The 12,641-nt window shown below is 46.2% G+C and overlaps 1 protein-coding gene across 1 annotated transcript in view; it reads left to right on the top strand.

Annotated features, from left to right (window-relative positions):
• LOC149354401 (nose resistant to fluoxetine protein 6-like) overlaps positions 1-1,530 on the top strand; it is a 44,607-nt gene extending 43,077 nt beyond the window's left edge. Inside the window, exon 15 of the mRNA XM_089577501.1 lies at positions 1,170-1,530. Within this exon, the coding sequence (XP_089433627.1) occupies positions 1,170-1,379 (210 nt within the window). The 3' untranslated portion in view covers positions 1,380-1,530. The remainder of the gene's footprint in view (positions 1-1,169) is intronic.
• The last annotated feature ends 11,111 nt before the right edge of the window (positions 1,531-12,641 follow it).

Below are 12,641 nucleotides of genomic sequence, written 5' to 3'. Positions count from 1 at the left end.
CACAGTAGACATGAGCGAGCAGCTACACATTCCGCTCTGTGCGCAACGGGATCGTACAATGACAGTTCTGGCAGGTGCCGCCAAATTGGAATTGATTATACCTTTCGCGTGTCGAAGAATGGTTTCAAGAATAATTATCTCTTGTCTTCAGTGTATATGCTTAACGATGAAATAGACCGGCATTTATTGCTTTTTATTTTAAAATGCTAACGAACTCTGAAATGCTTAGTCGACATTATTGCGCGTGGCTCAGTGCCTTCGAGTGCAGTGATTTCCTTCATTGCCTGCTGTCTGACGAAGCTCTTTCGTGTTAGAAAGGAAAAGGTAATAGTGCTCTCTTTTCGAACCACAATAATTTCTCACTTTTTCAACAGCATGGAAAACTCCGCCTAGTGTTCACAATTTTCCTCAATTGCCTGTCTCCACTATGCGTTCACAAAGAGAGCCCCAGTAAAATTTCGTCCATCAGTGTACGCAAATGAAATCCTTGGGTGCATATTTGCCAAGTCCATTCGCTGACGAAGGCCAGCAGCAGATTTGTTGGTACGGCGTCGCTTCATTGTTTCCTCCAGTGGCAATCCTTGCCGTGTCGTATTCACAACTGCCTTTTTCTGCATACCCTTATGAGGATGTTCTCTGTTCATAATTCCTGAAAAGCTACGAGGCACTGAGTTACGGATAGCCTGAGAAAAGGGTGTTTTGTACCACAAGCAAGTACGAATCAATTTCCTTTCCTAGTTCTGTACTCGTACGAAGTTCCGAAATGCATGATGCGTCATAAACGAAGATATCGTATATGGAGCCCGTGCATGCTACGTTTTCTTTCTGCTGTAAAAAGAAGTGTTTAATAGCTTTAACATAGAAATTTTACGTACTCGAAGCACGTATTAAGCCTTTTTTTTTTCAAAATCGAGAGCATTGCGGGTTCTATGCTTGGTTATTTTTTTTTTAAACACGTCTGCGTTGAACACATATCCCTCCTCAGGGGCTGTATGCTACTTTTCTGTGCTAATAATGAGGGCCACAATATTACAGAAAATATTAACAAAAGTTTAGCTTTTAATCGTTTACGCTAGCTATTTTATTCCACGTATTTCTATTTCAGGCTTCTAAGCAATCTCTGCGTGTAATGATAGTGAAATATGTGTTTTCCCTCCTTCTTTGCGCAGGTTTCGCTCTTCTTCACCACAGTTGTGTGGAGCTACCTCCTTAGTTACCTCTTGTTCATCTTCTGCGAGGCACCGACGGGGCAGTTGGACAAGCTAGTCTTCGAAGCTCAACGTATACAGACCGAGAAAAGAGCTGGAGAAGCGGCGCGAAATGTGAACTGTACGGAGGACAGACTTCCGCAAGTCGTCGCAAAGCTCCGAGACGCCTAAGCAGGCCTTGCCGAGAAAAGAACGCTTCTGATGACTTCCTTCGCGATAACTGCAACCGAGCAGCTGCCATATTTTATTAACTCTACTGGTGACGACGTTGTTGGCGACAACGATCGAGGACTGCCCAGAATTTAAAGCCAACCAAATTTACGACAGCCGACGGACGGTAAACGTTCTCTATTTATTACTCCAGCGTAGTTAGAGCGAAAACAAGAAAAAAATTACCCTGTCACAGCTCTTGAGCAAGCGTTTCTTCTTTCAGCCTCGTGTGTCTTTTGAACAAATTCACAGTGCGGCGCATAAAGCATTTATTGTATAAAACATGTTCTCAATTATTTCTGAGTGACAAAAGATGATAGCGACGCCAATAAACGAACGCAGATTTTTGGGCGTTTCTTTTAATGGGAAGTAGGGTCCGAAAAATGGGGATGACCATTATTTTTAATCTTGTTGCTGCAGACACTTTGAAAAATGGGCCCTACATGAATACAGACAAAGAGGATTCTTCTGTTAGTTCTGTGTGACTCGAAAAATTTTCATACGGTCTCAAACTTACATCCGTGAACGCATACACTTTTCAGTTGAACGAGTGCAGTGAAAATCGCGTTAAACCATTGTTTTGTCAACCTGTGAATATTTGTCGAGGATAGCATGCAGAAAATGTCTAAAGAGAAAGAGCTGTGTTTCACGAGAAAAAATTCGCCGGAAACCATGCTGGGAAGAAGTAAAAGAGTTTTATTTCAGGAAGCTGAAAATATTAGAATAAAAATTATGTTCAATTAGTTTGCAAGGAATGCTTGTCAATGAGATAGGCCTATAGTTCCATGGTGGATATATGTTACCTGATTTATGTAATGGAACCACCTTCGCAATTTTCCAGTGTGAGGGCAACATTTCATTCGGCAGTGATCGTTGAAAAATTTTTGCTAATTAAAGGGATTAACATGTCTCTGTTTTTTTCAGGAACTTTGAGTTAATATTGCCAACGCTACACGATTGTTATCTTTCCCTCGAACCTTTGAGTGGGGCACAATATTTACACATGACAAAAACCAGTCACTAGACTAGAGGTAGTGTACTGAGATCGCGTGGGCAGACGGTGCCGCAGTTCATGAGGTGAAGTCTCCTTCATCGTGGATGTTAATAAAAAATCGAAATTGGGCTCGAGCTGAAGATCCTTGTACATTTAGTTTTTTTATTCAAAATCTTACGAACACGAGATTTAACTGATCCTCCTTCTTGTGGTATGCTAGCCGTGCAAGTGTGGCTTTCTGTGCAGCGCCTGTGGACACGCATCCAGACCAAATGCCGTCAGGCCGCCTGAGTAACAGTGCGTCGTGTGCTTATGCAGGCGAGGACAGGGAAAGAAGCGCGCTCGCAGTACTTAGCCGACACGGAGTGTGAAGGTCGCACACTCAAGGGTTGTGGAGGCGCATGGCTTAGAAGTCTGACGAGCGGGTATAGTGCCGCGTCACAGAATGCGATACGCTGACGCCATTTAGTATGCTCCATCCAACGGGATAATGTTTGCTTGCGTGTGTGCGCTTGGTCTTAGTGCCCACAACACCCAGATTAAAAATGTAGCGGCAGAATTAACAATCAAATAAAAATGTAAATGGAGAATAAACAACGGAGAAAGAAATATTTGTGAATGATATTTTAGAGTATTAGGACTACCATCCAGGCAACTGGGCGCAGCAGACTCATGCTTGTAAGGGGGAGGTTTCTAGTGCTGTTTAATTTTGCTCGAACCTTGAACAGCGCTTCTGGGTGGTTGCTCAGACATAATAAATCAGCATTTTTGGCAGATAAAATAAATGCTTAGCAGTGTGTAATGCGCATTTATAGCTCATGTTTGTTTGACATGTAAGAGCATTTAAAAAGGGAAACTAAAGCTAACTGTTCTGATTGCATCTGTAGAAAATGCTATTAAGAGCATACATCGAGATGTCACAAAAATTCCTGGTGCGTCTAAAATGTTCTGCTAGCGATTGTCGCACACAGTAGTTCTTTTTTCAACACAGAATGTTCTCCCGTGCATAATTCAGTTGAAAGTGTGGAACTTTGCGCATCCAACGTCGAAGGTGATTTTCACGTCATATTTCTGACGTGCCTACGCAGTTATTTCAATCTAGTGCTCGAAAGTAATTTTTGTCGATTAATCATGAAAAAGAATCAATGGAATCCAAACCACCATTTTCCTTTTTAGTGCCGAGGCTTTTCGTACTTGCAATGTCTAATAGAGGAAATATTAGTTAAATTTTTATATGTGCGGTAAGGAATGACGATCCCGGCCGCGGCGGTTGAATTTCTTTGGAGGAGAAATTCTAGAGGCCCGTGTACTGTGCGATGTCAGTGCATGTTAAAGAACCCCAGGTGGTCGAAATTTCCGGAGCCCTCCACAACGGCGTCTCTCATAGCCTGAGTGGCTTTGGGACGTTAAACCCCAATAAATCAAATCAATCATTAAGTGCCGTAATCATATAACCCCTAAGCAATACTGAGCAATCGAGCAAGTGTGGTTCTCGGCCGCGGATTCGTCATAGTCATGGCTGCGGTAAGGAGGTTGTCCAGACCGGTTCTGTTTCTGCCGTATTCCACACGTTGCAGTACTGGGACCAGGCTGTCTCATAACCTTACTCACTGCGCACCACGGTCTCAGCGCATTCGTCGAAGGCACCGAGGTCCACTTGAGAATTAGTCAGAACTCCGTTAGGGCACTTTCCAGTGGCGCCAAAGCCGCGTGAAACAGAAGCATATCTCAGAACGCGTGCAAATTTTTTACGTGTAGTTGGATTGCAGCTCGCTGGTGGGGAAAATAAAAATATTTTGGGTGAAAGTCTGGCTGTTTCAGTTAATTTGTTTATGAGTTTTCCTTAGCACAAGGAAGCAACCCATCACAAATAAAGAAAACTAATTTTCGATAAGTTCCAAACTAGTGATTTAGAAAATTTCAGTAGCCTGCGAGGAAAAAAAATGTAATAGCACATATATAGCAGTGCGCTGATAATTGGTGACCATCGAATTACGATTAACACTAGGGAAAAAGATCATGTGGCATAGCACTGTAATACGTGCCGCTTCAACTCATTTTTGTTTATGCTTTGAAAGGCGCGCGAAGTCTGTGAAATTTTCCACCTTCAAAAATACAATATTTTCTGCACCTATACAATACAGATTGCTGCATTAATTGCAAACTGTCATTTTTCTGTCATAAGTTTCTAGAAAGGTATTATTGCAATCACAAACAGTACAGAGGACCTTCACTCTGAACAAAAAAATCAGTGGGCTTACTTACGCTTGTGTCTGACTTTCCAGTAAACTTAATGATCACTTCATAGGTACTGGAGGTCACCTTGGCTATGCTTGACTTGGCCTTGACTAGGGCAAACAAATTACATCTTCCATGATTTTTCTGAGCTTTTCGATAGCGTATGAAAATGGGAGGGATGGAGTTATAATGAATATGTAAAAGCTTCTTTGTAGGTTAGCATAAAGGTGACCCAGCCTCAGTTTTGCCAGTGTCAGAAGAGGCTGTTCTTTTAAGAATAATTTTTTCGTTTTAGTTGCGGCAGTGCTTTGAGTGCAAAAAACAATGTTTAGAATTCTGACACGGACTGACATTCCAGGGTAGAAAAGGTTATCATGAAATTCTCACATGGAAAAAGCAGGGTATCGGCGTGGCTTATTGGCATAGAAGTGGTTGGTGTCCCATGACTGCCACTGTGTAGACTTCTTTCACCTCCACCCGCTACACATGAATTTAGGCTAGAGCACTGATAGTACAGAAAATATTAAAATAACTTTCCCTCTTTGTACAGGTGAACATTCATACTTTGCTAGGTAAGAAACCAGGGCATAAGAATCGGTGCCACTTAGTATGGCTCCCAAGTTAACAGCATACAAGGAACTTCTTGAAATTTCCGCGATAATTTACGGGAGCTTCATTGTCGGCACTGACATGCTGAAATAACATGAGAGCGGAGTTGACTTTTACTTTAAAGCATATTAGAAGTATTTTCACTCATGCTACATCTTCCTGTTTACTGGAAGCGAGAGGGGTGCAGTGTTTCCACTGCTGGAACCGCCCTGTTGTACAAATGAGGAAGTGAGCTGAAGCTTAAAACTGTGGCAAACAAGTGTTGTAATAGATCAGTTTCACTTAGCGCTACTCGCCTGGCCGAGGCAACTACGCTCTAGGATTACCTTGTTGAGAAGTAGAATGTTCATTGAAGCTTCATTTTATTTCACGGCATATTGCGAAGATTCCTATACGGTTTCATCATTCATATCATTCGTAGTAGAGGCTAGGAAGCCTGCTGTGTATACAATGCATGAGCCATGCTTGTGTAGAAAATTAACAGGGTGTAATATTTGAGATTGAATCTATGGCGCTGAACAGGCCGAGGCATCTTTTCTGTATGCAAAACACTGTTGAGAAGTGGACAGTTCATTAAGGTTTTATTTTGTGCACGGCATGCTGCGAAAATTCCTTCACTTGCTCACATCTCACAGGCTGTTAGATTCCAGGCAGGCTGCAGATTTCCCACTGCAGGGACCACTCTGTTGTGGGCAAATATGGCAGCCAGCGAACAAGAGCTCCAATACATAAGCTTGAATTTTTGCCTCTGAACATGGCGAGACAACTTCACTGTACGCAATCACCTGTTCGGAAGCAGTCCTTCATTGAAATTTTATTTGATTTTACTGCATGCTGCGAAGATCTTCATACATGACAAATCTCACTCGATCCTAGAGGCCAGACAGGCTGCTGTGATCCAGTGCAAGACAACCTCTTGAAAAAATCTGGCAGCGAGCTAACAAATGTTATAATAAAACCCCTTCACTTCAGGGTACTGACCTAGCCGAATCAACTTTACAGTACGCAAGCGTAAGTTCAATTCAAACTGGCTCGTTCCTGCGCTTTACACAAGCGGCGCACCATCAAAGATGCTAAGACTTTCAGTCATACATCACAATCGGCAAAATGATGCAGGCAAGGTTACGCGCACTCCTGCATCTTTTAGGGTTTCAATGAAATTTGTCCGAAATGCAAGCATAATGAATTGTGCTGCGCGTTGGCGGAATTGCCATTTAAAAGCTTAACTTTCGTTTTGTTAGTGGTGACGCACGTTTGTCTTTACCGAAACGGTTGCGGATGACATGACATAGTACGTATGGCGCTATTACGACCAGCAAACGGAGTTTGCGTTCGCAGACGTGGAAATAATGCCTTAGTGTTGTGGCGTGGCGCGACGACACCATACCACAGATACTAAGTTTAAATTTGATAAAAAATTGACTGTGGCTTAGCTAAGGTTAAGCCTGGATAAGCGAAAAGCTCTCGCTGCTTTCCAGCCAACTCCCAAGCTACCACTTCTGGATCGGTGTTTCTGCGCCGTCCGACTGTTGCTTCTTCTTCTCCTTCCATGGCGAGTGTCTGCGCCTGTTCTATGGGTAAGCGCGCCTTATACAGGGTCTCTTCTGAAAGTAGTAGGACTCATTTGTTTTCCTAAAATTTATTGATTAGAACACCGCAAACGATTACAATTTTTCAAAGTAGCACCCTTCTGCATCTACACACACCTGTCAATGAGTTTTCCTGTTTTCTTACGTCTCCAGGAACGCCTGGACCGGCCTGTTGAACCGCCCCTACCGATCCGTGATGCTTCCCCTTGGGCGTCGATTTTATTCTCGGGAACAGAAAAAAGTCTGGCGGGGTCAAGTCGGGGCTGTAGGTGGGCTGAGGCAGCGTTGCCACCTTATTCTGGGCAAGATACTCCTCTACGCGGAACGCTGTGTGGCTCGGCGCGTTGTCATGGTGCAAGCGCCATTTGTTGGCGATGGCTGGGCGCACACGAACAATGCGTTTTCGCAGTCTTTTGAGGATGTCCACCTAAAAAACTGCATTAACTGTTCGTACAGGTGGTACGAACTTTTTGTGGATGACTCCATGTCGATAAAAACAACAAATGAGCATGGGCTTTTGCTTGGATTTGCTCATTCGCGCTTTCTTGGGGCGTTGGGAAGAAGGGGTGTGCCATTCTGAGCTCTCATGCTTTCTCTCCGTGTCGTATTCAAACACCCTCGTCTCTTCACAGGTCACTACGTTATCCCGAAAATCGGGGTCCTCAATCACGTGATGAAGAAGATCCTGGCAGATCGCTTTCCGGCTGGCCTTTTGCTCCTCTGACGACACTCGCGACACCAACTTCGCGCACACTTTCCTCATGGCTACGTTTTGTGTCAACATCTCAAAAACTTGGGTTTGAAGAAAGTAAAAGTCATCAGCAATCATTCTGATACTTATCCTACGATCCCTGTTCTGTAACTTTTTCCTCGTGACACATTTTCGTTGGCCTTGCTGGTCGAGGGTCGAGGAGTGTCCGGAGCGGTCGTCGTCTTCCACACTTTCCCTACTTTCTCGGAACAGCTTGTGCCACTCAAAAACACCTGATCTACCCATGACAGCTTAAACGTTGTGTCTCTTTGCCCGTTTTACCAAGCTTTACACACAGTTTGACCGCATATCACTGATCCAGTAAGCGCTCCATGATTCTGCGTGAAGATGTGTTTCGACAGGTATTCACAGTACAAGCGACCTGCTCTCTTCAACGGCTCAGAGCCGACTGCTGATTTTTCCCAGTGTTCCCAATACCCCCCTCAGCAATCCTGCGCGCGGAGGCCGCCTTTCGACTGCCCGTTCGCCCAGGAGAAAAACACTCCTACTACTTTCAGAACCTACCCTGTATACCCCTCCTTTCAAATGTGCACTGCGCACGGCTGCGGCGAAAGTTCGAAAGGTGGTGAAGATGGCCGCCTCTTCTACGGCCGCTGCCTCCGCTCACGCGTTCTCGCAACGCCTTGCGAAAGAACCTTCTCTTGGGACGGCGGCGGCGACCGCGCGGCAGCGGCGAAGGGTAAAACGGTGGTGAGGACGAGAAGCGGCGACGCTCAGACGACGGAGTCAGCGCGCGGCAGCGACGACGGCTGCGGCAGCAGCGGCCGCCTACGCCCGCGTGACGCTCGGTTTCGCCCATGTGCAACTATGGCTAAAATTGATCACGGCGCACGCCAGACCCGGTGTTGATGAGCCTAGTGAAGCTTTTCGCTTCAAAAATCGAGAAACATGCCAGAAGTTTAGCGCTTGGGGGCTTTCCTTCTCGGCCGCGCTGTGTGCCTCATTATGCATTCCCAACGTTCCAAATTTTTTGAAGGTAAGAGGGTGTCTGGTTCTCCCCGCTTCGAAGGTTATTAGAGGCTTCCACGGAAGCTACCAGAATCCCTCATTACAAAGCTTTGAAGCTGTAGAAGGACGAGGACTTAGTACTGTACAAATCAGGCCCGCCGCGGTGGCTCAGTGGTTAAGGCGCTCGGCTCCTCGCTCGGCTGCTGCTGGAAAAAGCGGAGTGTCGCTTTTTCGAGCGCACTCCAGTCTCCATGCAGGACTCTTTGCCCGCGAGCGGGTTGTCTGCGATACGTGCGAGTGCCTCATCAAGGCCAGCGGCAAAAGAAGGCGCGCCGCAATGAACGCACTTTTTTATATTTTCTCCGATGCGAGCGCCTCGTGGTTGCGAGCGCTTCATTCAACGTCGCACGTCTACTTTTGCCGATCGTCGAGAAGCGGCGCTCGCAGCCTTGACGAAAAGTGCGACGGTCGGCTTTCATTATCCTTCGCGCCGATGATCAGGCGTGGAAAATATAGGGGCTATGCCGAGAGTTACGGAGTCCTTCGAGTTTGCACGACCTGCATTGGCTATTTAATCAAGGGCTGGGAAGTAAGGGGTTTGTTACAAACATGTCACAATCGCCTTCATATTTTGTCTTTGCACGCTATCGGCGCACGCTATCGGTGCACCGTTTCCGATTTCTTCTATTGCGTTGCAGCCCGCGACTACGCAGTGCTGTACACACGATCTTGCCACCGAGAACGCCTTTGATAAATACATGTTTTAAACAGCAAAAATTGATGAGTAAGGCGTCTCTGCAATGCGCAAAGCATGCAAATGCAGAACCCACTCCAGACTGGCTACAGTGGACAGGCAGAAATGAAAATGTTTGTTGACGCGCTGCGAATTTTTCGAAAGTATTTTCCTCCAAGCCAGCTTGCCTTCAGTAAAGTGGTTTTAGTTTAGCCACCGCTGCGGTTCTGTACCTGGATCCGTCAGCGGTTCTACTTACAAGATGTCGTCTTGGCCCTAGTACCTATCCTCGCACAACGTTAAGGATGTTGTCAAATATAGGGCGCTTAGCTTCTTCTGGTCCCCACTCCGCATCGGAGACAGAGCTAGCATTATGCACTATAACGTGATAAAAGCAAGTGCAATACCAAGCGTAGTGTTTTGCGCAAGGACAAGAGCTGTATCGAATTGTAGCGTATGATATAATGCTATATGATGCTATAGGCACCCTGCGCATCTAACTCCAGCGCGACGCGCGCGCCACTGGCGGCGGCGCGCGCGTCCCTGTCAGGAAGGCGGGGGCAGTCCGACAGCTCTCGCTGTGTTGAGCGCGCTGTCGCGAAGCAGTTGTGCGCCTCCTTCCCGAGCACAAAATAGCACATAACAACAGCAGGACACATTGCTGTGTTGTAGAATGCAATAATAAATGTTTAAATTCGCCTGGGACAAGGTTTTATGGATTTCCAACGCGACATTGGGAGACGGCCCACCCTTCGCGACGGGCAACACGCGCACGCGGTTTCTGGTCAAACAGTGATCAAGCCCGTGCGGAAGACGCTTAGTTGACTCATGCATTACCTCCTAGACAGGTTTTTGACTCATGGCAAATTCAGCGGACTCGGAGGAATTATACTGGGAGACCTTCCCTCTTCTTGCACCCCCGATTTTCGGTCATTGACTTGGCTGTCAACAATATGTGGGCTTAAAAAGCCACGCCGAAACTCGCCCGCACTCACACCTTACGAAGAAGCCCAAATTTTGCGCTGCAACGAATCGTTTACCTTAGCTCCAGCTATGCGCAGAATCCTTGCTCGCTTCCACTGCACCTTGTCGTCCAGCGTCTTTTTCGACAGTAAAGGCACGTTTTCAGCGGCAGCGGCAACATGCTCCTGATAATTTTTTGCCTCCACGTCTGAACGACTGGGTGATAATTTAGTACAATAATCACATATTCTAATGTCGAAGAGTCAGGGCACTGGTACTAAATGCGTATAAATTAAACAAACCTTGCAATGAAGTTTCGCTCTTTGAGCACAAGCTCAAATTTTTGCAAGAATCCTGCATGAAATAGCCGGGATATTTCTTTTTTGCAGAATCCCAGTCAAAAAGTTTTGTTTTCTGCGGTAGTTTCAGTGCGCACATGCGCTTCGCTGCAGCTTGCATTCTCTTCTGCTAGCAGAAGCTCGTTCATTTGACATCAATATCACAAAAATACTGATTCACGTGTTGTAGCGATAATGGCCTGGCAGGAGAAAATATGAGTGGCAGATTACGCAATGGGCGCATTATTTCAAGGCGCAGTTTGAACAGGGTATTCACATCGAGTACCGAAGGTGCGGCAAACGACAATGTTATGAAGTCAGGTTTGCGCCGTTCGCTCAGAAACTGGAGTTTTCTAATTGCCTTCAATGTTATGCCGCCTGGCCGTCTTTGAAAGTTCAGGGTAAGCCTTTCTAATGCAGGAACACCCCAGGCTTGCGGATGGCTCGTTTTGGAGAGCGTTTCACACCGCTCCAAAAACACGGTAGCGGCAGCAGTGCGTTTACATTTGCCTGCCTTGCAACTGCAACTCGCGGCCACAAACTGTCTACTGGAAGATAGCTACATAAAAAAAAAATTGAGTGAGAGTTCAGCGTAACTGGCATTAGATACAAATATTCATTGGCGTTAATTTGATAGCTTTCGATGGCGTAGTGGTGCTTGTCTGCGCAATGCACCCGGCTGCTACTTCGCTCCCGTCGCACGACGCCGCTTCTTTCACATTGCGTACATGGCCTGCTTCAAAAATCTTCGTTCCTTTCCTGATGTTCGCTCCTCAAAATAATTTTTCAGCCTCATCAATAAGTCGAAATACCGACTCTACAATCAGCGGCACGCCGCTAGCAGACACCATCCCTACGCAGTCGCGGGGCGAGCCTTCCTGACAGGGACGAGGAACTGGCCGCGCGGGGGAGCTGTACGCAGCCTCGACGGTGGCGGTGCCTGGCGGGTGCAGGGTGCCTATATGAAGCGTGCACAAGGCATGATGCTAAGCCAAGGTCTGCCGTTATGCTTTGTTATTCCAGCGCGTGCGATCTACGCAGAGCCTCAGCCTGGGAGCCAGTCTAGATCGACGCCCCAAGAATTCGCACTTTAAAATTTGGAGCAGCGGCACTCGTCGGGATCATCGTGACTCTCCCAGTTGAAAGGTGGCTTTATTATAAAAAGGAACAACGCGACACGAGGACAGGCGCTGACTACACGTGGCTAAGTTCGAACGTGGCTTAATTAACTTAATATGTTAATTTCCTTCTGAATTGAGCCAATGCGTTGCTGCAACGGGGGCGGGGGAGGAGGTTAAAGATACGCAAATTTATATCTCGAATGCACACGTACGATGTTACGAAAATTGATCCCCCTATTGTAACGGATGTTGTTATTCCGAGTCTTCTGGTAGGTCTGGACAGCAGAAAGCAAGGGGTCCTGACGAAGTTCCGAATCCATTTTTAAAATGATACTATACCGAACCATGCAGTGAGGATGAAGGTCTAATCTATTGTAGATCGGTTAGTACATCCAGGCTACGAGATGGCACGAAAATCGATACGATACTACCGATACATAAATCAGAAAACATTTCTTCAGTTTCAAATTCTGTGCGACTCCACTCAGCAGCGCCCCATCTGAAGAACTTGATCATATCGTTTCAAACGAAGTAACTGAGTATCAGTAATTTTATTACTTTTTAGAGAATTTTAGCGCAGCGCGCTATGCGTGATTGCGTGCTTAGTGGAGTAGAGAACCCATAGCGCGCATGCGCAGAACTCTAACGGAGAAATACCGTTAGCGTACACACGCAATTTTGAGAACTTAGTGTTGCGGCAACTGCGGCAGTTGTGGCTTTTGCGCAATTAGTGTGAAAACACTGCGGCGTCCTTCCAAGCCGAGAGCCCCCGCTCTAGCCGAATAAGCAGTCGCTGCGGTTCTGGTCAGCACGCTTACCAGCAACTGCTGGTGTTGTTGCCTTTCGCTATGTCTGACCTTGCTTCAACAACAAAGTCTGTAATTCAGCGTTTTTGAGACACAATCTCGATTCTGGAGA

This window comes from Amblyomma mixtum, chromosome 3 (assembly GCF_055824585.1).
Source record: "Amblyomma mixtum isolate Tamu chromosome 3, ASM5582458v1, whole genome shotgun sequence".
NCBI lineage: Eukaryota > Metazoa > Arthropoda > Arachnida > Ixodida > Ixodidae > Amblyomma > Amblyomma mixtum.
Note: the sequence above shows the minus strand (reverse complement) of the source record. Positions and strands in the feature narration are given on the sequence as shown.